The sequence below is a fragment of the Corvus hawaiiensis genome, chromosome 1 (genome assembly GCF_020740725.1).
Source record: "Corvus hawaiiensis isolate bCorHaw1 chromosome 1, bCorHaw1.pri.cur, whole genome shotgun sequence".
NCBI classification, from domain to species: domain Eukaryota; kingdom Metazoa; phylum Chordata; class Aves; order Passeriformes; family Corvidae; genus Corvus; species Corvus hawaiiensis.
The window spans coordinates 93,709,790-93,736,134 of record NC_063213.1 but is presented as its reverse complement, the minus strand read 5'-3'; the positions used below and the strand labels follow the sequence as shown (position 1 = coordinate 93,736,134).

General features: G+C 56.4%; 1 protein-coding gene across 3 annotated transcripts in view; it reads left to right on the top strand.

Moving 5' to 3' along the window:
• The window catches only part of LOC125330980 (acid-sensing ion channel 2), a 392,135-nt gene that overhangs the window by 340,361 nt on the left and 25,429 nt on the right, over positions 1-26,345 (top strand). For all 3 annotated transcript variants that reach the window (XR_007205808.1, XM_048314765.1, XM_048314778.1), the window contains exon 2: positions 13,637-13,787. Coding sequence is in view for 2 of the 3 variants with exons in the window: in XM_048314765.1 (XP_048170722.1) it covers positions 13,637-13,787 (151 nt within the window). In the remaining variant the exon portion in view is untranslated. The remainder of the gene's footprint in view (positions 1-13,636; positions 13,788-26,345) is intronic.

Genomic DNA, 26,345 nt, shown 5'->3' with positions numbered 1-26,345 from the left:
TTTGTCGGGTGCTTTTCCATCGTCCCGGAGATCCCTGGCTCCGGCACTGGGAATATTCCCACTCCCCACCTGAGCCTGGGTTTAAGCAGCTCGGGCCGAGCTCCCCCCTCCATCCCCAAATCCAGTTTGTTCCCAGTTTATGGCTGTGCCCTTCGGGGTGATGGAGAGGGGACTTTGTGGGTTCAATCCCAGCTTTGTCCTCCTCGGGGGACATTCCCCACGCACCGGGAATGAGCCGGGAATGCTCCCAGGATCCAGCCCTGGAAGTGAGTCCTTTTGGAGCTGGGTTTTGCTGGGATCAGGTTTGGCTGGAATTACCTCATCCATGCCATGATTCCGCACGGAGCACACGGAGAAATCCATGGAAACTTCGCTCTGGAAACTCCGCGGTGCCTGGGCTGGATTAAACCTTATTAAACTTGATCCTGGCATTTCTGGCCAGCTGCTTTTGCTGCTGGAAAAGCCAGTGCAGCATCCAGGAGAGCTCTCCCTGCCCTTGTGGAGCAGCTCTTGGAGAGGCTGGGAATGCTGACATGGAATGTTCTGCTCCTGCCCTCGTGGATCCCCAGCTCCTGGCTCAGCAACTGCATTTCCCAATGGTTTCCCTGGTTTTAAACTGGGATTAAACCCAGGGATGGCTCCACAGTGACCTGGATAAAGGAGGAGCCCAGGGATGCCCTGGAGCAGCCTCATTCCTTGTGGGAATTTTTCAGGGCCTGGTGACAACAACAACAACAACAACAACAACAACAACAACAACATTATATTATTATTATTATTATCATTATTATTATTATTATTATTGTTATTATTGTTCCATTTTCAGCTCCGATTCTCTCCCCACCCACAGCCAATCCCGTGCTTTATTTTGATCCCAGTGTTTTAGTTCCTGCCGGGAGTGGGGAGCGCTGTCAGGGTTCCCAGGAGCTCCTCAGAGCCCATTAAAGGCTCCCTGGAGTTGGAGCTTTCTCCTTGTTCCATGAGAATTCCAGGCTGAGCGTGGCCACGGCAGCCCTGCAGGGGAGGGTTCACTCCCAGGTTAATGCACTTTATCCATCACTCCAAATTCCCGGCGTTTTTTCCGGCTGAGGCACCGAGTTCATCCAGGCAGGGGCTCAGGGAAAAACCAGGGAGCTGCTCCTGAAAGCGCCCCTGGAGCAGGAGGGGAATGCACATCTTGGGATCTTCTGGGCAAAAAGTTGGGCAGAAGAAGTGGGATTTTTCCTGAAAATCCTGGCTGTTCATCCTGGAATGGGATTGGAAGTTCCTTGGGGAGTTCAGTGCTGAGCCCATCCTGCAGCATCCCCCATTCCAGGGAATGTCTCGGGCTCTGTCACTTCTCATTTTCCAGCTATTCCCAGCTCAGATTTGGCTTTTGGGATGCTGGAGCTTTTCCTTGTTGTTCTTTGGCATCATCCAACTCTGCCTGATCCATGATCCCATTCCCTGTCCCACCCTGCCTGATCCATGATCCCATTCCCTTTCCCACCCCATCCCATCCTTATCCATGATCCCATTCCCACCCTGCATCAGGACCTCAGAGCAGCCACGAGCCCAGGGTCCTTCCATCCCATCCAACCCTTCCCACCCTCTGCTTTTCCTCCAGGGAGGGCAGGGATGGATTTAGTCCCTACAAACCTTCCCTGGCTGTGGGGGTGGTCACTCCCTGGAGTCTGGTCCAGGCTGGGATCCGGGAAGGAGCAGCATCCCAAACATCGCTGCTGTGTGGGAACAGCTCAGGCAGGGCTGAGGGCTGAGCTATTTTTACATCCCTTGAGAAGGGATTTGGGATTTGAGCTTTTGATGGGAATGGGAAGCTCTGAGGCGCAGCCGGAGCTGGGTGATCCCGGGATTTGCTGCTCTGGTAGGGACAGAGGGACATCCCCAAGGTCCTGGAGGAGTCTGGGGCAGAGGGTGGAGATGAATGGGAATTTTGGGGCTTTAGGCTCACGTTGGATATTTCAGGGGGACACGAAAGGGGTTTTGTCAGTGGGATCCAACTCCTCAGAGGAGATTCGGGGGAGGCTCCTCCAGTTCCGATCTCTGCTCCCGGTGAGCGGGGTCAGGAGCCAGGGAGTGGCTGGAGCTGTTCCAGGGGGGTTTGGGATGGAGATCAGGAAAGGTTCTTCCCCCAGAGGGTGCTGGGCACTGCCCAGGCTCCCCAGGGAATGGTCCCGGCCCCGAGGCTGCCAGAGCTGCAGGAGCGCTGGGACAGCGCTGCCAGGGATGCCCAGGGTGGGGTTGTTGGGGGGTCTGGGCAGGGCCAGGCTGGGACTGGCTGATCCCGGGGGTCCCTTCCAGCCCAGGATATCCCAGGATTCTGCTCTTTCCAGAGACTGAAATTCTGCTCTCGGCCCCTGCTCCAGGTGGGAGCTGCCTCAGGGAAAAAAGGAAAAAGGGGAGGGATTTTTTGCCCGGTGGGAAGGACAGGATTGGAGTCTGCAATGAGTGTCTGGCATCTGGCCAGGGAAACATCCCTGGAAATCCCTGGAGAAGGCCCTGCGTGTGTGGGGACTGCGGGACCTGGGCTCAGGACGGTCTTGGAGGTGTTTTATGGAATCAGGGGGGGAAACAGGGAAAACTGCTCATCCCAGGCGTTGATCCCAGCAGCAGCAGCGGGATCCGTTTGTCCCTTGGCTGAGCAGGGCGAGGTTTGTGTGCTCAGCACTGGGACAGCAGCTGGCACCGGGAATTTGGGAGCTTGAACTTGGAGTTACTCACAAGGCCTGCAGGGAAATCAGCTCCAGAGCCCTTCGGGAATCGGAACTGTGGAATTACTGAGTTGGGAGCGATCCTAAAGCCCCTCCAGCCCCACCTCTGCCCTGGGCAGGGACACCTCCCACTGTCCCAGGCTGCTCCCAGCCCCAATGTCCAGCCTGGCCTGGGCACTGCCAGGGATCCAGGGGCAGCCCCAGCTGCTCTGGGCACCTCATCCCAGCCTTCCCCACCCTCCCAGGGAAGGATTTGTTCCCGATATCCAGGAGCTGTGGCGATGCTGGACAGGCCGTGGAGCAGAGGCAGAACTGTTTCAGGTCTTGCCTCATTTCTTCTTCCTGAGCCCCAGGAGCAGTTTGGGATTTCACAGAGCTCTGCCCTGGGCCTGGCTGGCTCCAGGCGGGATTTTCCTGCCTCCCAGGGCACCTCTACATCCCAGAAATGGCAATTCCCCGCACAGAATTCCCTGCACTCCGCAGCCAGAACAACCTGGGCGGTTTTTCCGTGCTCGGTGTTGCTGCTGAGGTGATCCCATGGTCAGGATCTGCAGAAATCCCTCCCCGAGCAAACAGCCATGGATGCACCGGGATCCAGGGGTGGTGCTGGGAATTCCCTGGACTCTTCCTAGTTCCTGGGCAGGGCAGGGTCACACGGAATGTGGGGTACATTCCCAGGGCTCCCCAAAAACGAGGCAGAGGAAGAAGCTGGAGGAGCTGAGGCTCCATCGTTCCCACAGCCCTGGGAAGGGATCCGGGCACAGGGATTGGAGCATCCCAGGCACCAAAGGGAGCCCCAAATTCCGGCTGCTTCCTCGGGGAAGTCTCAGCATCCCCCAGGGAATTTCGTGGGGTTTTTGTCGGTGTTTTTTTTAAACTAAAATCTGCAAAATCTGCTCAAAGCCAAGCGCTGTTCCCGGGGCATTCCAGGAGGGAATCTCAGAGCCACAGGTTTTCCTTGGAATTAGGGAAGAGCCGCAGACCCCTGAGGGAGTTCATTTGGGAGTTTTAACTTGGAGTGGGTGCAGCTCCGGAACTGGGGTGAATCCAGCTCCTCCCGAGGTGCAGGACGAAGGGAATTCTGTGTCCCTGCAGCGGCTGTGGGAGCTGGCAGCATTAATTGGGATTAATCGTTCTGCCTGATTAACCCCCATCATCAGGAGAGTTATAAACACCTGGAAACCTTCTCCGGGGGGATTTTCCATGTTTTTCTTCCTTCTAATCCTTGTTTTGGATAAAGGAGTTGGTTTTTATGGCCACCAAACGCAGGGAAGAGCCACAGGGAGGTCCCAGGCCAGGGGGAAGTGCAGGGAACCGAGCTGCGTCTTGGCCATAAAAAAATGAACTTTTGGATCCCATGGGTGCAGATTCCCTGGATTTACCTGAGGATTCGGAAAACACTTCTTAAACCTGCGGGTCCTCAAGCCCTAATCTGCTTTCCCCAGGATGAGCGGGATCAGGAGAGTGGGATTGGGACAGGGGGGTCAGGAGAGCGGGATCAGGAGAGCGGGATCAGGGAGAGCGGGATCAGGGAGCCCTTAAAGCCGAGGAGCTCCGGGGATGATCAGGGCTCGGAAATGTCCTCGAATGATGGGAAAGGGACAGAGAGGAGGAGCAGAGGGAAGGGGAGGTGCCAGGGAGGTGCCAGTGGCACCACCGCAGGCTCTGCCTGGCACTGGGAGCTCCAGGGATTAACCTGGAACTCAAATAAAACCCTGGGGACTGAAAGGCTCCAAAGGAAGGAGCTTCTCCCAGATCTCCGAGGCTGGAGGCTCCCAGGGAACAATTCCTTCCCAATATCCCATCCATCCCTGCCCTCTGGCACTGGGATCCATTCCCTGTGTCCTGTCCCTCCAGGCCTTGTCCCCAGTCCCTCTGCAGCTCTCCTGGAGCCCCTTTAGGCCCTGCAAGGGGCTCTGAGCTCTCCCTGGATCCTTCCCTTCTCCAGATGGACATTCCCAGCTCTCCCAGACCCCACCTGTTCTCCAGGTGAACATTCCGTGGCTCCAGAGAGGCTCCAACCCTTGGATCAGCTCCACATGGACTCTCCCCGCCTTGGTTTTCAGGGGTGTCAGGATCACCAACCTGCAATTCCACATGTTGGGATCTCCTGGGAAGGTTTTGGCTTGGATAAAGAGTTCAGGGATAAAAACTCCTCCCTTTGGATTTCACCGGTGGCCTCCCCACCCTCCCAGCCAGGAATTCCTTCCCAATATCCCATCCAGCCCTCCCCTCTGGCCGTGGGAAGCCATTCCCTGTGTCCATCCCTCCATCCCCCATCCCAAGGCACACACTCCACATCCACGGCGTCCTTCCCCCTCCACCCTTTGGCTGCTTGGAGCCATCCCAGGGATGTCCCGGTGCTCTCCAGGGCAGGGAATTCCAGCCAGAGCTGTCCCCACAGAGTTCCTGGGTGGAGCCTCCGCTCTCCAGGCTCCTCTGGATGTGTGTGGGGCACGGGAGCGGAGCTGCCCCGTTTGGCACCTCCTGGGAGAGATCCCAGCAGGGATCCGCTCCACGGAACCCTGTGAGCCCTCCTGCTCTGCCAGGGAGTGCCTGGAAGTGCTGGAATGTGCTGGAATGCCGAGGAGCGGGGACATCCCTGCTGGGAATGCGGCGAAGGAATTCCACACTCCATCTGTGCCAGCACGGGATGGGCTCCAAGGGTCCGCTCACGATTCCATCCCTGGGAATGGCCGGGCTGGACAGGGCTGGAGCAGCCTGGGCAGCGGGAGGTGTCCCTGCCCGTGGAATGGGTGCAGTGGGAGGAGCTTTAAGGTCCCTCCAAGCCGAACCATTCCGTGGTTCCCTGGTTCTTTGCGGCCTCTCTGAAGTTCCCTCTTCCAAATGCCGGAGCCATCACAGGAGAATCCAAAAGAATTCCCTGTGCTTGAGCAGCTCCCACGAAAGTGTCTGGAAGGGTGCTTTTTAATGGGAATATCTTTTATGTGATGGGAATTCCTTTTGTATGATGGGAATGTCTTTTCTACTGTGGGAATATCTTTCATAGGATGGGAATGTCTTTTACATGATGGAAATATGATTTAAATTATGGGAATATCTTTTTCAGTGGACTGCAGAGGGAATTGAAGAGCCTGGAAGGAGATCCCGGGGTTCTGGCTGGGTTATTCCAACAAATCCCTTGGAAAGGGCACGGAACCATCACTGACCACATGGCCGTGGTCACTCAGAGTGACCCTGGGGGCCAGGCTGGCCCTGGGCTGGGCTTTCCCTGATTCCCAAATATTTCCCTCCAAGCAGGAGCTGTGGCACTCAGGGATGTGAGCAGGGAAAGCTCCCCGGGCAGGGAAGGGATGTTCCAGTGGGGGTTTGCAGTGGGTCTGGATCTTTTCACTCCGTGATTTCCGTGGCTGTGGCTGTTTCCAGTGGGTATTTCCCATGGCTGTGGCTGTTTCCTGTGGATATTTCCCATGGATGTGGCTGTTTCCAGTGGATATTTCCCATGGATGTGGCTGTTTCCAGTGGGTATTTCCCATGGCTGTGGCTGTTTCCAGTGGGTATTTCCCATGGCTGTGGCTGTTTCCTGTGGATATTTCCCATGGATGTGGCTGTTTCCTGTGGATATTTTCCATGGATGTGGCTGTTTCCAATCCATGTTTTCAGTCCATGTTTCCAGTGGGTCTTCAGTGCTTCTCTCCCTGCCAGAGGACGAGGGAGCTGCTTTTCCTCCGTGGGAGGCAGGAGCTGGAATCATCCCACTGGGAATATCTGGAGCTGTTTGTCCTTCCCTCCTCCTGCGCCTGCGGAAGGGCCGGGAATTCCAGGGAATGGCCTCAGAACTCCAACCGTGGAAATGATTTTATAGCAGGGAGCAAACTGCTGGAGCCTCCCGCAGTGCCCGGAGGCTGTGGAGGGGCCGGGATCCGCGGCTGAGGAGCTGGGATGGCCAGGACAGCCCAGCCCCCGAGCGTTTCCCAACCCCTTTCGATTTGGGATGCTGCTGGATGGGTTTAAGAGGCACGGAAGATGCTCCATCGCTGTTTTCTGGAGCATTCCCGCGGTGCAGGATGTCCCTGTGCAGCCGGAGGGTTTGGGATTGACGCGGATCTTCCAGCTCCGGGTGTTTCATCCCCCGTTTTCCTGAGGCTCCACGGCACTGCAGAGCCTCTCCGCGGGGCCGGGCACTGAGGGGACGCGGGGCTCTTCTGGGACACTCGGGAGGAGTTTTGGGATGCTGGAATGCTGTCAGTGCCGGAGCAGAGGGAACGGGCAGGAATTCATTAACGGGATCAGCGGGGATGGAGCAGGAGCACAGATTGTAATTAGGACCCAAACGATTCCCAGCCCCGGAGCCGTTCCTGGCTCCTGTCCCAAGGCTCCGGGGCTGGGCTGAGCCTCGGTGGCCTCGGAGCCGGGATGGAACCCCCGTCACCCTCCCTGGCTCCTTTCCCGCTCCATCTGCTGCTTCCCGAGGGCCTCCTCCAGGTGCTCGTGGCCTCAGGTGACCTCGGCCAGCCCCGGCTGGGGCCATCAGCTCGAGGTGGCCCAGGCCAGGGAGCTCAGGTCACCTCTTCACACATCTGGGTGACCTCAGGTTTGTGCTGGGCCGTGGATTTTTATGGATCTTTATGGATCTTTATGGATTTTTTTATTGATTCTTACGGATTTTTAATGGATTTTTGTGGATTTTTAATGGATTTTAATGGATTTTTAATGGATTTTTGTGTATTTTTAATGGATTTTTATGGATTTTTTAATTGATTCTTATGGATTTTTAATGGATTTTTATGGGTTTTTAACGGATTTTTATAGATTTTTAATTGATTTTAGTGGATTTTTATAAGATGAGAAATTTTTGTTTAAAAAAAGCCCCACTCTTCCACCAAAATCTTCCCAAATCCCAGAAAACCAGAGGATGTGTCCTCTGCAGTGATCCCCGATGGTGTCCCCTGGTGCCAGGTTGGACTCGGTGACCTTGGAGGGCTTTTCCAACCTCAGTAATTCCATGTTCTGCCAAACAGCGCCTCGGGAACTGGAGTTCCTGGGTTCCCATGGGAGGTGGGAATATCCAGGTGTTGTTCCCGACCACCCGTGAATTCCCGCGAGCCCTGGCTCCTGCCCTGCATCCCTTGGGAACCAGGGATTGATGGGATCAGGCAGCACTTCCCGTGGTTTATGGACCAACATCATTCCCAAATCTTCGGAGCTTCTCCACTGGAGTTGATCCCTTTGCTGCCGGAGTTTCGGGGCTGAGCTTCCCCTCAAACACCCACCCAGCGGAGCTGAACTGGAGGATGAGGGGATTTTTCTGGATTTATGGCAGCTCTGAGGAGTCCTTCCCATTCCCTCAAATCCTGGCACCAAGGGGCCGTTCCAGGGAGGGGCTGATGGCACAAATCAGGAGAAAATCCCTCAGGGAATTAAACCCGGAGCCGAGTTCTCCTCTGCCAGTGCTGCCAGAGTTCAGCTGGAGCTGAGGGTGGGACAAAAAGCTGGGAATTGTGAGCCACTGGGAATGTTTGATGCCATCCCAGAAAATAGATTGGAGAGAGTTGGGCGTGTCCAGTGGCGAGAGCTGGATGGGAAGGGAGGGATGGATGCGTTGGGAGCGATGGATGCCTTGGGAATGTCGTGTGTTCGGAGCAGCTGTGGCAGCGCCAGGTTGTTGGATCTGGGCTCCTGGTTTGGGAGGAAAATTCCCATTAATGCTGGGAACAGGATTCACCTGCCCTCAGGTGGTGCCTGGGACGGGATCAGTCGGGATTGGGAGCAGCAGGCGCCAGGGAAGAGGAAAGGCTCAGGCAGCGCCGGAGCTGCTGCAGGGAAAGCTCTCCTGCCTTCCCTGGCAGCGCTGCCTGACAAATCCCAGTGGGAATCTCAGCCTTGGAAAACCCTCTCCGTGTAAACACGGCCCTGACAGCGTCCCTGGCTCTGCTTCCCGCGGCTCCAGCCCCAGCCCTGGCTCCGTGGGGACGTCGGAGCTGGCGCTGGCAGGGAGGGATGAGGCTTTCTGCGTCTGCCATCGGCTGCGCCACGTTCCCGACAGCACAAACCAACAGGGATCTATCCAGGATGGATCCACCATCCTTGGACAGGGAGCGGATGCCAAAGCTCCTCCTCTCCAAGGGTTTCCCCTCCCAGATTCTGTTCATTTTTGGGAGACTTTTGCCTTACGGTCAGGTGGGGGTGACCCAAATCCCCTTCGGAACCCACAGTTCTGGGATCGGTGCATTGTCCCGGTGGTTTTGTAGGATTGGGATGTGGATAACGCGTGAAGAGGATGCTCCAAAAGCTGGGCTCTGCCCTTTGTTGGGAAAGGACATCCAATCCTGTCTGCCCATCCCCGGAGCTCCCTCCTTTCCGAGGGTCAGTCCCCCTGGAGAGGGATTCCTTTGGGGATCAGTCAGACCCCTGGGGGCATCCAGTGGGATTCTCTCTCTTCCATCCTAAAGAATGTCCCACTGCGTTGGGATGCCCTGGGATGAGCCTGGGATGGAGCTGGGATGGAGCCTGGGATGGAGCTGGGATGGAGCCTGGGATGGAGCAGGGATGGAGCTGGGATGGAGCAGGGATGGAGCTGGGATGGAGCTGGGATGGAGCCGGGATGGAGCTGGGATGGAGCTGGGATGGAGCTGGGATGGATCTTGGGATAAGCCTGGGATGGAGCCGGGGTGGAGCCATTCCTCACCTCCAGGGAAATCAGGACAGGGCTCGGTGCCCCCTCGGCTCAGTGGGAGTGCTGAGAGCCCTGGGAATGGATCTCTCCGGCAAAACCTTGGGAATGAAGCCGTCTCTCCTCCTAAATGGGATCTTTTCCCCATCCTCCCATGGATGTTCTTGCCCAAACCCATCCCAGTTTTTCAGCTCCACGTTCCCCTTCTGGACCCATCTTGAAAATCCCTTTGTTTTCCTTTTTCCCATTATCCATGATTCCCTTGGATGTGGCTTGCTGGGAAATGTCTCTCGGAGCCTTGTGCCCCACAGCTGTGGGGAAATGACTGCACAGGATTCCAATTCCCTCTTTTTCCATGGTTTTACCTCCAATTCCCTCTTTTCCCATGGTTTCACCTCCAATTCCCTCTTTTTCCATGGTTTTACCTCCATCTGACAACTCCTGCCTCGCCAGCGCTCCCTCACCTTCATCTCCGTCTGCATTTGGAAAAGTCATTCCCAGGCTTCCCGTGAGTTCCTTTTCCCTTCACTTTTCCCTGGATTGAGGGGATAACTGCTCAGCAGAAAGGTTTTTCCTGGGTATCCTGGGAGGAACTGGAATGCCTTTTTCTCCGTGACTCCGGGCAGGCCTCTGGAACATCAGTGCTGGGCCTGGTGGATACACAGGCAGCGGGATTTGGTTATCCAGGGATGTCCTGGAGCTTTTGGTGGTGTCTGATTTGTGCCTGGGATCTGTTTGGGATACCCCTGGTCGGAGCTTTAACTTCCCCAAATAAACGTTTTCCTTGGGCTTCCCTTGCCTGAGGAAGGGCTCCGAAGTCACTCCGGGGTAGTTCATGGATTGGGCTCCATCGTCTTAAAGGCTTTTCCCAACCTCAACAATTCCAGCAAATCCCGTTCCACAGGTTTAGAATTATTTCCCTTTATGCCCAAGCTGGGATTTTCCAAGGAGCTGACAAAGCCCCTGTGCTCCATCAGAGGGAACAAATTGGAATTTTTATGGATATTCTTGGGGAATGGGGCTGGAGTTTTGTTCCTGGCCCTTTTTATTGGCAGTTAAAGCATTTCCGAGAGCCAGGGGGGTTTTCCCCCCTCACACAAGCTGAGCTTAAATCATCCTGCTCTGCTCGAGCTCCTGTCTCCAGTGAATCCCAGTCCTTCCCAACAGCTCCAGGTTTGATCCCGATGATCTGAAAATGCTCCTAGTCCTTTCCTGTTGTCAGGGAGTCTGAAAACAAGAGGAGACTCTGGAAAAACAATGTTGTGTTTTCCCAAATAATCGCTCCCAGCAGAGGTGAGCGGGGGAGGAACATCCTCAGGAGGAGCTGAGGGAACGGGAGAGGGGCAGGACACACGGAGTGGCTTCCAGAGGGCAGGGCTGGAGATTGGGAATATTGGGAATTCCTGGCTGGGAGGGTGGGGAGAGGCTGGGATGGGATTCCCAGAGCAGCTGGGGCTGCCCCTGGATCCCTGGCAGTACCCAGGGCCAGTCTGGACACTGGGGCTGGGACAGTGGGAGGTGTCCCCGGACATGGCAGGGGATGATCCTTAAGGTCCAAATCCAAACCATTCCATGATTCCATTGATCCTGTAACGCCACAATCCCGTTTAATGGGAGCTGGAATGGATGCTCGTGGATTTGTGAACTTGGAAAGATTTTGGAAGAGTTTCTTGTATCTCCTTTGGGGAAGATGGGAATCACTGGAATCCTTGTGGCTGAGCGGTCCCGTGGTTGTCCTTTCCCAGTCCCCACAATCCCTCGGATTGTGATCCCGGCTGTGCAGCTGCCCCCACCAGCTTCCATCTTTTCCTTGGATAAACACATCCTGACGGGAGCTTTTACAGGGAATTTTTACAGCCGTATAAAAGCCCCACAAATGGCCTGGATTTATTTGCCTGCAGACTGTGCCAAGCACGGCAGCTCCGGAACCCTCATTCCCTGCGCTGCTGTTCCCATTCCAGCCTCGTCATTTCCCCCTGATTTTCTCCACTGCAGTTTTTTCTCCTCGCTGGATTTTAAACTCCCTTCGTTAGGAATTTTTGACTTCTGCCTTCAGAGCCTGCCTGGGAAAACCCATCCATGGGGCTGCTTCCAGAGGCTCAGCTTCCCTTTCCAGCCTGAGTGCGTTCATCAGTCAGGAAAGCATGGAAATGGAAATGGCATTTTTTGATTTGGATAGCAAATCTTTTTTAAAGGTTGCCAGTTTTTCCCCCCCTCACAAACACTTCCCATTTGAATTTAAATGTGATTTCCTTTCTCTCCATCCCACCTGCTTCCCCGGCGCTGGGATTAGTCGGGATGTGTCAATATTTAAGGGAATAAATCGCTGCTGCCTCCAGCTGCTGTTTGGGTTTCTGACTCATCTTGGGGTCAAATGAGCTCAGCAAATGTGGGAGGGACTCCGGAGGGACCGGAGCTGCTCCGTGCTGGCTCCCCGTGCTCTGAGTGCTCCTTGCTGGGGTTTGCTGGTTGTTACTGGTTTCCAGACTGGGCTTTCTGGAGTCTTTATCCCGGGAAGCAGCTCTGGGTGTCTCCAGGCTGTCAGTGCAGGGATTGGTTGGGGTTAAAGGTGGGATTTCTGGGAGTTTTCCCGCTCGGGGGGGAAGGCGAGCAGCAGAGATGTGCCATCCCTGCTGCCCCAGCAGGAGCGCTGGGATCCCGCTGGGAAATCTGTGTTTACTCACTTGGAAGCGCGTGTCCATCCCGTTTGGAAACCTGTGTCCCCTCTTGGTGTCCATCCCCTTTGGAAACCTGTGTCCCCCTCTTGGAATCCTGCGCTCCTCACGCGCTCATCCCGCTCGGAAACCAAGGTCCCTTCCTCTTGGAAATCCATGTTCCTCTTGGAAACTCATCTCCACCCCACTGGAAAACCCGTGTCCCCTACACGTCCCTCCCACTTGGAAACTCTTGTCCATCCCACCTGGAAATCCGTGATTCCCCACTGGGAGAGCCGTGTTCCCTCCCTTGGAATGTCCTGTGTCCTGCACTTGGAGCCCTGTGTCCATCCCACTGGGAATCCTGTGTCCATCCCACTGGGAATCCCGTGTTCTCCCACTGGGAATCCCGTGTCAATCCCATTGGGAATCTGTGTCCATCCCACTGGGAATCCCATGTTCTCCCACTGGGAATCTGTGTCCATCCCACTGGGAATCCATGTCCATCCCACTGGGAATCCCATGTCCATCCCACTGGGAATCCTGTGTTCTCCCACTGGGAATCCATGTTCTCCCACTGGGAATCCCGTGTTCTCCCACTGGGAATCGGTGTCCATCCCACTGGGAATCCCGTGTTCTCCGCGTGTCCCTCCCTTTGGAGCCCCATGTCCATCCCTGCTGGACACCGGTGTTCCCCTGCTTTGCAGCGCTGGTGGTGCCTGGAAGTTCCACCTGGGCTTTGCCAGGAATTTCTTTCAGGAATCAGCCCAAAACGAGGCCGAAGAGGAGCAGAATGATGGCGGAAATCTCCCCTCATTTCCCGAGTGTTTTTAACCCTCCCTATTTTCCAAGCAGTGGCACAGGGAGGAATTTTGGGGATATGGGATGTTGAATGTCGGGACAGCATTCCCATGGCGTGGCTGGGCTGAGACTCCGGCCAGAACCAGGGAATGGCGGGAATTTCAGCAGGAGCTCAAGGCCGGTGTGTGTCTGTCAGAGGGACTTGGGGCTCCGGAGCTTTCCCTGTGCCCGGCTTTTCCTCCCTCTCTTCCCAAACGATTGAACAAATGGTGAAAGCTGGAGGGATTCCTGGGGGTGTTTCAGGGATATTTGTGTCGATATTTGCGTGGATATTTCCATGGATATTTCCAGGGATATTTATTTGGATATTTCCAGGGATGTTTGTGTGGATATTTCCATGGATATTTCTGTGGATATTTATTTGGATATTTCCAGGGATGTTTGTGTGGATATTTCCATGGATATTTATTTGGATATTTCCAGGGATATTTATTTGGATATTTCCGGGGATATTTGTGTGGATATTTCCGTGGATATTTCTGTGGATATTTATTTGGATATTTCCAGGGATATTTGTGTGGATATTTCCATGGCTATTTCCGGGGATATTTATTTGGATATTTCCGGGGATATTTGTGTGGATATTTCCATGGATATTTATTTGGATGTTTCCGGGGATGTTTGTGTGGATATTTATTTGGATATTTCCAGGGATATTTGTGTGGATATTTCCCCCAGACCTGCAGCTCGTGGCTGTTTCCCATCCCTCTGCCCGCTGGGAATGGCCGTTGATTCTGTGGGAAATATTCCCTAATTCCTCTCTTTTTTCCCCACAGGTGTTTACAAAATATGGGAAATGCTACATGTTTAACTCAGGAGAGGAGGGGCGGCCTCTCCTCACCACGGTGAAGGGGGGCACAGGGAATGGCCTGGAAATCATGCTGGACATCCAGCAGGACGAGTATCTGCCCATCTGGGGAGAAACAGGTAAGAGCTTCCTTTTCCTCAGGTGATTTCCTGGGAAAAACCATCCCATCCCATCCCATGGATCCCATACCATCCCACCCCATCCCATCCCATCCCATCCCATGGATCCCATACCATCCCATCCCATCCCATCCCATCCCATGGATCCCATCTCATCCCACCCCATCCCATCCCATCCCATCCCAATCCCACCCCATCCCATCCCATTCCACCCCATCCCATCCCATCCCATGGATCCCATCTCATCCCACCCCATCCCATCCCACCCCATCCCATCCCACCCCATCCCATCCCACCCCAATCCCACCCCATCCCACCCCATCCCATCCCATTCCACCCCATCCCATCCCATCCCATCCCATCCCATCCCAATCCCATCCCATCCCACCCCATCCCATCCCATCCCATCCCATCCCAATCCCACCCCATCCCAATCCATCCCATCCCATCCCACCCCATCCCATCCCATCCCATCCCAATCCCATCCCATCCCATCCCATCCCATCCCATCCCAATCCCACCCCATCCCAATCCCACCCCATCCCATCCCATCCCATCCCAATCCCATCCCATCCCACCCCATCCCATCCCATCCCATCCCATCCCATCCCATCCCATCCCAATCCCACCCCATCCCATCCCATCCCATCCCATCCCACCCCATCCCATCCCACCCCATCCCAATCCCATCCCAATCCCACCCCATCCCATCCCACCCCATCCCATCCCACCCCATCCCATCCCACCCCATCCCAATCCCATCCCATCCCAATCCCATCCCATCCCATCCCATCCCATCCCAATCCCATCCCATCCCATCCCATCCCATCCCATTCCACCCCATCCCATCCCATCCCATCCCATCCCATCCCATCCCAATCCCATCCCATCCCACCCCATCCCAATCCCATCCCATCCCATCCCATCCCAATCCCATCCCATCCCATCCCATCCCATCCCATCCCATCCCATCCCATCCCACCCCATCCCATCCCAATCCCATCCCATCCCATCCCATCCCATCCCATCCCATCCCAATCCCATCCCATCCCAATCCCATCCCATCCCATCCCATCCCAATCCCATCCCATCCCATCCCATCCCATCCCATCCCATCCCATCCCATTCCACCCCATCCCATCCCAATCCCATCCCATCCCATCCCATCCCATCCCATCCCATCCCAATCCCATCCCATCCCATCCCATCCCATCCCAATCCCATCCCATCCCATCCCATCCCATCCCATCCCATCCCATCCCATCCCATCCCATCCCATCCCATCCCACCCCATCCCATCCTTCCCAGACTGTGCCTGAGCCAGCTCCGCGAGCGAGAGCCTGGCCAGCCCAGGTGGCCCAAGGGTGGCACGTGTGGGTGGCAGGAGTGTGGGACCCCTTCCGAGGCTCCGGCACATCCCGCTCCCCTGGAGAGGCGTTTTTGGGAGGCCGTGTCCAAGGTGGACTCCAGCTGCTCTCTGCGTTTTCCTTCTCCTTGGAATTTGGGGATGTTTGCTGCCCTGAGTTGTGTTTGCTGGCTTGGTGCTGTCTGGGTGTGCCAAGGACTGGATTCCTTGGAGCTGGAGCATTTGGGGTGGATGGAATCTGTCCAGGAGCGCACCCAGCGGGGCTGAGCAGCTCCTTTGGCCGCAGAGCAGGAGGTGCTGACTGGGCGCGCTGGGCTGTGGGGTGTCCCCAGGCCCCATGGATTGGGATGGCAGCTCCTGGAGCGGATGTGGAGCTGTGGGAACACTGGTGCCAGATCCTGTAATGAGCCTGCTGCACGAAGGACGGGCAGGAGGGCTGGGGGACAGGATGGGGCCACCGGGGCCACCAGGGCCACCAGGGCCACCCGGTCACAGGTGCCCTTAGCGGCTGCAGCTGCCCTGAGCCCACAGTGGCGTTTGAAACGAAGGCAAGAGAAGCGCTGGGAACCTGCCAGGAGCTCTTTGTGTGGCAGAGCCCCGGGGGACCCACCCGGGAGCAGCTGTGGCTGTTCTGGGGCTCAGGGAAGGGACAAGAGGAGGTCTCACTCCAGGTCGGTGTCGCCATGGCTCTGTCACCCCCTCCAGCGTCTCTCAAGCTCCTGCTCGGAGCAGAGCGGGGATTTGGCTCCATTTGCTCCCAATTCCCTTTCCTTTGTGTGGTGTTTGACCCTGCCGAGCGCGGCCCTGCCGTGCCATCGATCGGTCGGGCTCCTAGAGGAGCTTTGCTCCCGCATTTTGGCTCCTGCTCCAAACCAGTCTGGGCCAGCCCAGGTGAGGGGGAGGAGGCAGAGATCTGGGATCATCATTCCCTTGGGAATTGCTTTGAGGCCTTGTGCCTTTAAAGGGAAAACAGCTCGAGGTGGGGCTGGGAACGTGAGGAGCAACTTCCCCCTCAGGGTTCATCTCCTACAGGGAGAGGTCCCCCACGGGGGACAAATCCCTGGGGGACCTTGTGGGGACAGGAACCACCCCAGGGAGGGCCTGGGGACATCCCAGAGCTGATGAACACCTGGAGCTTTGTGTTCAGCCCTGCTGGGGTCTCATCAGGGAATCCCAGGAGGATTTGGGCTGGAAGGGACCTTAAAAATTATCCCATCCCACTCCTGCCCTGGCAGGGACACCTCCCACTGCCCCAGGCTGCTCCCAGCCCCAGTGTCCAGCCTGGCCTGGGCACTGCCAGGGATCCAGGGGCAGCCCCAGCTGCTCTGGGAATTCCATCCCAGCCCCTTCCCACCCTCCCAGCCAGGAATTGCCAATTCCCAAAATCCCATCCATCCCTGCCCTCTGGCACTGGGAAGCCATTCCCTGTGTCCTGTCCCTCCATGCCTTGTCCCCAGTCCCTCTCCAGCTCTCCTGGAGCCCCTTTAGGCCCTGCAAGGGGCTCAGAGCTCTCCCTGGAGCTTCTCCAGGTGACCATTCCCAGCTCTCCCAGCCTTCTCTCACAGGACAGGACCCCTGTGAGGTTCTCCAGGAACACCCAGCCCTGGTGTCCCACCATTCCCACTTTGCTGCCTCTTTGGAGCTGCCCTTGGAGAATCTTTTGGAGGAACACCTGGGAATGTGCTGGGCTTTTCCATCCCCGTGGTTCTGGGAAAGCTGGATCAGCCTCGGGGTGAATCAGCCTCGCACTGCACCGGAGGCAAAAAAAAAAGGGAATAATAAATAAGTGAGGATAAAAATCAGGAGGGAAAGCGCTGAGGGAGGAGTTCTCCAGTCTGGTCCCTCCCCATCCATTGGCACCGGGGCCGTCCCGAGGGGTTGGGGGTTGGCAGCTGCTGCTCTGCTCCCTCCTTTAACACCCTCCAAGCCCTGAGCGTTCCAGAGGTACTGGGGACCTGTCCTGGCCATGGCCTCGAGCCTGAGGGAGAGAAAACCACCCCAAGTGTTCTTTTGTCAAAGCTCCTGGGGCTTGCGGTGCCCTCGGAGCCCGGAGCCGGCTTTGTGCCAGGGCCCGGGGATGTTCAACACCCGCCAGTGCCATCCTGCCCCCGAGCCCGACCCCATCTGTGCCCATCCCACCCAGCCTGAGCTGGAAGTCACACTCAGCTCAAGGTCAGAGGCTCGAGGAGGAAGTGTCCTGTCCCGGGGTCTGGGTTAGGGCTGGATTCTCCTGTCCCGGGGTCTGGGTTAGGGCTGGATTCTCCTGTCCCGGGGTCTGGGTTAGGGCTGGATTCTCCTGTCCCGGGGTCTGGGTTAGGGCTGGATTCTCCTGTCCCAGGGTCTGGGTTAGGGCTGGATTCTCAAATCCTGGGACTTGGGTTATGTTGGATTCTCCTGTCCCTGGGGTGATTTTGGACTCTCCTGTCCCTGGCTCTGGGTTAGTTTGGGTTCTCATATTCCTAGACCTGTGTTGACATTGGATTCTCCTGTCCTGGACCTGGGTTAGTGTTGGACTCTCATGTCCCTGACCCTGGGCTGATTTTGGATTCTCGTATCCCTGGACCTGGGTTGACATCCTGGTCTTGGATTGCGCTGGCAGTGACCGAGAATTAAACCTGGAATTGTGCAGGATTCACGGAAAAGCTCCACCCACAGGGCTTTGATGTGCTCAGGTGGTGCAGGAGGAGCTCCTGGGCCCATGCCCAGCCCTGGGAGGACCTGCTTGCCCTGGAGCTGACCTTGGCCTTCTCCTGGACAGACCATCCTGGATCCTCTGGAGCTCCCTGGACACCTCCAGAATCCCAAATGGGAACGCTGGTGGTTGAGAGTGGCTGTTGCCATGGCAACGCCTCCTTCAGCTCCTCTGAGGGGAGGGCGGCACTTGATTATTTCCAAATATTTGCATAATAATTCCAGTGTGTTTGGAATTCAATCCCCGGCTGCGCCCAGCCAGGCTCTCCAAGGGAATTCCAGCCCTGGAGGTGGATGCAGGGCAGGATCCAGGTGTTCCAGAGCCAGAGGAATGTGGGCACGGGGAGATCCATGGGATGGAAGGGGCTGAGTTCTTCCTTCCCACGGCGTTCCTGTCTCCACTGTCGCTGGGAGGTTTCCTGGGAGGCTGAGATCCCCTGGATCCCGGGATCCAGGCTGGGCTGGATGGGGCTGGAGCAGCCTGGGACAGTGGGAGGTGTCGCTGCCAGGGCAGGAGTGGGAATGGAGCATCCTTCCAGTCCCTTCCAATCCCCAAGACGTGGGATTCTCCAGCAGGAGCCAGGAATGGGAGCAGTTTCCCAGCCATGTTGAGGGGCCTGGCTGCTGGGAAAGCAGGAGATGAAATTCCTGCGGCAAACAACCCTCAGGATTCCTGGGGTTTTATCATTTTTTGTTTAAATGCCCAAACGAGACCCCGAGGATGCTCCAAGAGGTGCTGAGAGCACCAGCATGGGCTGAAGGTTCCTCAGAGCAGCTCCCGGCCGGGCCTCAGCTTCGGCTCATCCTGGACAGCAGAGGGACTGATGGACACAACACGGGAATGTTTTCCATGACTTCCCTCCCTGCCTGCTGAGGAGACCCCTCGTGGGGAACTTCAGGCTCCTGCTCACTCCCAGCTGCTTTTGGGGGCTGAAACATCCCCTCTTTCGGGCTCAGAAATCCCGGAGCAGCCAGAAACGAACATTCCCCTGTTTATTAAACCCAAACCACCTTTGGGTTTCAAGGAAAATATCCCTTGGGGCAATCCAGGCCTGGAGCAGCTCCTACAAACCCCCGGGCGCATGGAAGCAGCAGCTCCTGCTCCATCTCAGCAGAGCAAAAATCGCTTTCCAAGCCCTGCCTTGGCTCTCCTCAGCTCCAGAGAATTCCAGAGGGCCTGGAGAGCAATTCCCGAACCCGGGAGTTCGTGGGGTTTGCGACAACCTCGAGGACCCAAACCCTGAGGAGCCTTTGAGCCGCGCCCGGGGGGTTTTGGTGCTGCTCAGGAGGAAACGATTCAGCTTCTGGGGCAGAGGAAACAGCGCTGTGGGAGGAGGAAACGTGGATCTGCTCTCGCTGGGAATCCCGGCTAATCCAGGGAATTCTGGGTAATCCAGGGAATCCCGGCTAATCCAGGGAATTCTGGATAATCCAGGGAATCCTGGCTAACTCAGGGAATCCTGGCCAACTCAGGGAATTCTGCATAATTTGGGGAATCCTGGATAATTCGGGGAATCCTGGCTAACTCAGGGAATTCCGTCTGATTCAGGGAATTCTGGATAATCCGGGGAATTCTGGCTGACCCAGGGAATCCCGGCTCTCACCAGGACAAGGGCCAGGACCCAGCACGTTCCAGGTGACACGGAGCAGCCTCCCGAAGGTGCCCCTGCCTGGGATGGGCTGATCCAAGAGCAGATTTCCCTATTCCAGAAATCCAACGGCTTCTCCTGGCCTGAGCCCCTCTGGGTTATTCCAGGCCCCTTTTCCTTTCCCATTCATTCCCCTTTCCAGAGGGATGAACAGCCCTGAGCCGCTGGGTTTGGGGGGATTGTCCCGGTTATCGCTCCTGGGAATTCCCAGCCTCTCCAGGAATCAGGATCTTCCCAGTGCAGCCCCAGCTGGGGCTCCTGGGCGTGGCTTTTCCCGGGGGATTTTTAAGCAAAACAACTCTGGGAATTCCAGCCCAGCCCCTCCCCACCCTCCCAGCCAGGAATTGCCAATTCCCAATATCCCATCCATCCCTGCCCTCTGGCACTGGGATCCATTCCCTGTGTCCTGTCCCTCCATGCCTTGTCCCCAGTCCCTCTGCAGCTCTCCTGGAGCCCCTTTGGGCCCTGGAAGTTTCCCTGAAATTTCTCCTCCCTGGAATTTTCCCAGAATTTTGTTCAACCAAAAGCTGCGACCCCAAACCCAACCCAGGAAAATCCTTCCAGGGCTGAGGCTGCTCCCAAAGGCTCCTTTAAAAAGGAAAACAAAAAAGCCCGAAATTCAGGGAAATGTTCATTGAAGGCAAAACCGAGGGAATCCGAACTCTGGGAATCTGGGAAAGCCGAGATAAGGCCCTGAAAACCAAGGGATTGCAATGAAATCTGCATGTCCAGCTTTCCTCGGAGCCTTTGCTGCTGCCAAATGCTCACAGCTGAAATAGGAGCCCTTGGAACAGCAGGACTATTTGGGAATCTGTGGGAAAACATGGGAAAAGCTTTGGGATTTGGGATGGTGCCACCAAGGTGACGAAGTTGGGGGCTGTTCCCTGTGCCAGGAGCTCCAAAGGTGTTTGCAAAGACTGGATTTTTATTCCTGTTTTTTCCAAGCGCTGGGAGCGAGGTCCCAGGGCCTCACGTGAGGTTTAGGGTGCTCTGGTCTCCCTTGGGAATGATCCAGGCCATTCCCAGCCTCTCTGATCCCGACCCTTCCCTGTGTGGCTCCGTTGCCTTCCTGGAAGAGCCCGGAGCGTTTCACTCGACCCCAGGGAGACGCCAGGAGAGCTCAGGGCTGCAAAAAGCTTTGGAGATAAAATTCCAAGGGCTAATTAAATTCCATTGGATTAATCCCTCTGGCTCAGGGATCATCCTTTGCTCCTACTTTGTCTGGCTGGTGCTTCCCGAGGGCAATTCCTGAATTCCTGTGCTGGTGTGGGAAGGGTTTTCTGCTCCCGGGAAGAGGTTTCTCCTCCTGGGAAGGTTTTTCCTCCTGGGAAGGGTTTTCCCGTCCTGGGGAAGGTTTTTCCCCTCCTGGGAAGGGTTTTCCCCTCCTGGGGAAGGGTTTTCCCTGCTGGAGAGGCTCTGGAAGTGTTTTCATTGTGCCGAGCAGCAGCAGGAGCTGGGAATGTTCTCTTAAACCAGCATTGCTTGGGGCAGCTCTGGAGGGAAAAAATCATCTGCTCTGGAATTGGAAATCATCTGCTGTGGAATGGGAAATAATCTCCTCTGGAATATGAAATCATCTGGTCTGGAATGGGAAATATTCTCCTCTGGAATATGAAATCATCTGGTCTGGAGGAGCAAAGAATCTGCTCCGAAAGAGTGAAAAATCTGCTCTGAAAGGCCAAAAACTCTGCTCTGGAATATGAAATAATCATCTCAGGAGGAGCCAAGAATCTGCTCTGGAGGAGAAAAATAATCTGTTCTGGAGGAATAAATAATTTGCCCTGGAGGGACAAAGAATCTGCTCTGGAATATCAAACAATCTGCTCTGGAGTAATAAATAAACAGCTCGGAAAGAGCAAAGAATCTGCTCTGGAGGAGGAAAGAATCTGCTCTGGAGGACAAATAACTGCTCTGGAGGAATAAATAATCTGCTCTGAAAGAGTGGAAATCGTTTTGTCGGAAGGAATAAATCATCTGCTCTGGAATATGAAATAATCCACGCTGGAGGAGGGAAGAATTTGCTCTGGAGGGACAAAGAATCTGCTCTGGAGGATGAAATAATTTGGTCTGGAGTATTAAATGATCTGTTCTAGAGGGGAAAATAATCTGGTCTGGAGTATTAAATGATCTGCTCTGGAGGAATCAATAATCCCCTCTGAAGGAGTAAATTTCACTGAAGCAGTAAATCATCTGCTCTGGAATATGAAATAATCCACGCTGGAGGAGCGAAGAATTCGCTCTGGAGGGACAAAAAATCTGCTCTGGAGGACAAAATAATCTGGTGTGGAATGTTAAAGAATCTGCCCTGGAGGAATCAATAATCAGCTTTGGAGGAGCAAACCAACAGCTCCGAAGGAATAAAGAATCTGCTCCGGAATAATCAATAATCTGCTCCGGAGGGACGAATGCCCAGCTCTGGGCCAGTAAAAACCCGCTCGGAGGGAGCTCCCAAGGCTCCTGCTGGGCTTCCCTGGGGCAGGTGGATCTGGGAAGGAGCCGCTGGCTCTGGAGGGGGTGGAGGGGACAAAATGAATCTGCAGGTGCGGGGAGGAGGCAGCTGGGGACAGAGAGGGACAGTCCAGGGGGGCAGGGGAGGAGGATGGCGCTGGGTGTGCCAACGGCCCCCAAATCCATGGATTCGGCCCTTTTCCCTCCTGCTGTCCCCTCATGGAGTGAGGGAAGCTCATCCTCCCTGTGCTTTAGGGACAGCTGGGGACAGGGGGGGGGCTGTGGGCACGGCTCCCCTGGCACCTGGGGACACTGACGGGAGCCACGGGGCACCTGCAGGCCACACTCCCATCCCCCCTCGTGTTCCGGCACAGCAGGGACAGGGCAGGGACAGGGCTGGGACAGGGCTGGGACAGGACAGGGCAGGGACAGGGCTGGGACAGGGATAGGGACAGGGCTGGGACAGGGCTGGGACAGGACAGGGCAGGGACAGGGCTGGGACAGGGACAGGGACAGGGCTGGGACAGGGATAGGGCTGGGACAGGGATAGGACTGGGACAGGGACAGGGACAGGGCTGGGACAGGGATAGGGCTGGGACAGGGACAGGACTGGGACAGGGACAGGGACAGGGCTGGGACAGGACAGGGCTGGGACAGGGACAGGAACAGGGCTGGGACAGGGACAGGAACAGGGCTGGGACAGGAACAGGGCTGGGACAGGGCTGGGACAGGGACAGGGACAGGGCTGGGACAGGGACAGGGACGGGGACAGGGCTGAGACGGTCCTGGCAGGGACAGCCACACCGGAGCTGGGACGGAGCAGAGTCTTCAGTCCCTGGGCACAAACGGGGCTGGCTGGGATGGGTTTGGAATTCTGCCACCGCCAGGGAAAGCCGGGAGCCCTGGGAAGGGGCTGTGCCCGTGTGGAGCGGAGCCATTGGAATATCTGTGGTGTGGGTTTGCTTTGCCACTGCTCCGGGAAAAGAGGGAAGAGCCGCGAAGAGCCGGGAAGAGCCGGGAAAAGCCGGGAAGAGCCGGGAAAAGCCGGGAAGAGCCGTCTGCGGGGTTTGGCCGAGTGACAGAGGATCCCACTCAAGGAGCTGCTCGGATGTTTTGGAGCGGGAGCAGCGGGAAGGGAAGGAGGTTGTGGATGGAAAAGGCTCCTTTCTGTCCCTGGAAGCTCTGGAAGGAGAAGGGGGGTGGGAGAGAGAGATTTGGTGTTAAATGTGCCGGGCAGGGGAGGCAGAATTCCTGGTCTCTATGGGGAAAGATGTCTTGGAACCCAGAGTTATGGAATTGTTCAGGCTGGAAAAGCCCTCTGAGATGAGTCCAGCACCCCCCAGCACTGCCCAGGCCACCACTGGCTCCTGTGCCCAAGTGCCACATCCACGGGGACTGGAATCCCTGCAGGAACGGGGACTCCACCACGGGACCCTTTCCGTGACGAAATTTTCCAACCTCAGCCTCCCCTGGCACAGCCTGAGGCCGTTTCCTCTTGCATGGAATTCACACCTGGAGAAAAGGGCTCTGAGCCAGCTCAGCTTTTCCTTGGGATCTGCTCACCCTGGGTCCACCCAGGGGACCTCCAGCTCTCTTGGAAGCGTCACCTCCAGGGCGGGACCACGTTTTCCCCCAGTTCTGTCCTCATCCAGCATCTCCCCGAAGCCAAAGTCTGGATCCAGTCCCAGTCTGGTCCCAGTGAGGAGCAGAGGATCCCCAGTTTGCTCCTCCAGCCCCCTGAGTGTTCCCCTCGGGGCTTCTTTCCATCATTTTTCCAACCTTTTCCTCCAGCTCCTGCAGCTCATGGAGACTCCCTGTAATTCCGGGCTAGAGCAGCTCACAGCCCGCATCCCAAGGGATGTCAGAGCTGATCTGAGGGGAAAATGTCCAAGCCCCTCTCTGTTGCCACCTGTCCCCTCAGCTGGGGCTGGGACCCGGCTGCGGCATCCCCGGATAACGGGGCTGGGGTCGCAATCCCGGGAAAACCCGTTCCAGTCCCGATCCTTTGTTTTCTCCACTGTTTTTCCTGCCGGTGGAAATGTTCTGCTCCCGTCTGGTGTTTGCCTGGGAATATTTATAGAGAGGATCCGGAGCCTTCCCCTCGCCAGACACAACCCAAGCTGTGCTGGGCTCCTCCCAAATCCCGCCTTTGCCGCTCCTCTCCCGTCCCAGCCGCTCCTGGGCTGCTCCATTCCCTGTCCCCATCCACCCCCCCGGTGAGCAGAGCTGGGGGTGCCACTTCCACTTCAGGGCTGCTGGAGTCCCCTGCCCTGGGGCGTGGGCACCTGGGAGGGCGGATCTGGGAGAGGAACGGGATGAGATCCGGGCTGGAGCCACCCACGCTCCACAACTCCTTAAAAAGGGATTTTCCATCTCAATAAGTCAAGGGATGGGGGGATGGATGGATGGATGGATCGCTGGGGTTGATGGGCAGCTCGGAAGATGAGGAATGAGCATTCTCTGGTTTGTCTCTCCTGGAGAATCCATCAGGGGTCAGCTCTGCCTCGTTCTTATCTCATTCCTGGATTTCATCTCCTGCTGTTTCCTCCCCATTCCTTGAAAACCTCCCCGTGCCAGCTCCATTCCCTCCCCGCATCTCCAGGCTGATATTTTGGTCTCTTTTCCCTCTCTCCAGCCCAATTCCAGCAGGAGGAGCTGCCTGGAGTTTTCTCGGCTTGGTTGGGAAATCTCAGCCCTCCTGCTGCCCCCGGAGCTGGGAATGCCCCGGGGGTGCCACTGGAACTCGGGGCAAATGTTTTCTATTTCCATTTATTTACCCATAAAATCCTCCGGAGGGGGGTGGGGGTGGCAGGAGGGGACAGGGCTGGGGGGACAAAGGGAGGGAGAAGCTGCAAGGCTTTGGGATGCCTTGGGATACAGAGAGGGAAAATCCTTTCCTGGAGAAGGGAAGGCTCCAGGGAGAGCTCAGAGCCCCTTGCAGGGCCTGAAGGGGCTCCAGGAGAGCTGGAGAGGGACTGGGGACAAGGGATGGAGGGACAGGACACAGGGAATGGATCCCAGTGCCAGAGGGCAGGGATGGATGGGATATTGGGCAGGAATTGTTCCCTGGCAGGGTGGGCAGGCCCTGGCACAGGGTGCCCAGAGCAGCTGGGGCTGCCCCTGGATCCCTGGCAGTGCCCAGGCCAGGCTGGACATTGGGGCTGGGAGCAGCCTGGGACAGTGGGAGGTGTCCCTGCCAGGGCAGGGCTGGCACTGGAGGGGCTTTGAGGTCCCTTCCCACCCAAATCATTCCAGGATTCCCTGATCTCCCTTTCATCCTGGCTGGACCCTTGGACATCCCATCCATCCATCCCTCCATCCCTCCATCCCTCCATCCCAAAGGAGCAGCAGCAGTGCCAGGACCCCTCCTCATCCCCGGGAACTCTGCTTCCCCCCGGCTCCTCCACCAGCCGCAATCAGCAGCAGCTTTTCCCTGTTTCATTTCTCAGGATGTTCCAGGGGCAGCAGCGAAGCTCCTGGCGGGGGAGGGATGAGCGGGATCTGCTCCTGTGCCTTTCCGACCTGTTTTCCCTTATTTTGAGTTATTTGGGATCATCCCTGTGATGTCTTTTCCTGGTCTTAAAATCAAGAGGCATACACGGTTAGAAGGGGAAAAGGGATTTTACCTTGGTATTTATTCTTAAGGATCCTTAGGTGTACACGTCCAGGTCATATGCATCGAGATGCACCCCACCGAGTCTATCTCTCTGTCTCTGCCCCTCCAACATTGGGTATAACATTATAGGCTTTACTAATTAGCAGATATATCAAAGATTCCCCAATGAGAGGTTCAAGTGAGCCCCCCCTCCCAAAGGAACCTTCCCCTGGATGGTTCTAGCTTGGTTTACAGAATATGTTCGGGAGAGGACCTTGGGGTCTGGGGCACACTGATCCCTAGCTACGAAGCTTCTAAAATGTTTAGTCTCTTAGCTTAACAAACAAGTCCAAGAATGTAGGCAAAAAGCACTGGGAATACAGAAGCTGTAAAGAGGTATAACAGGGGTATAAAAGAAAAGGCAAAAATCTTCATGGCATCACCTGTCCCTGGGGCAGCAGCCGAACCAAGCTGGCAGCGGGTGCCGCCCCCGGCCCTGGATGCTGGGAACATCCATCCCTCCCTCCCTCCCTCCCCTCCAGGGAATCTCGGCTCCCTCCCCGCTCCGGCTCCCGCAGCAGCTCCGGCCATGCCGGAGGTACCGGGATGGCTCCGGAGTTCGGGCGCTGCTCCCTCCTGCCCCTTCGCTGCCCCACGGGATTCCCAAGGGATGCTCAGGTGCGAAGGGGATTTGTATTCCTTCCCCAGCACGGAGGGATCGTGGAAGCAGCATCTCAGGAGCCTCCCTGCCTGCCAGGATGATCCCAGCGGGAGAGCGGGGTATGGGACACTCGTTCCCTCCTTTTAAT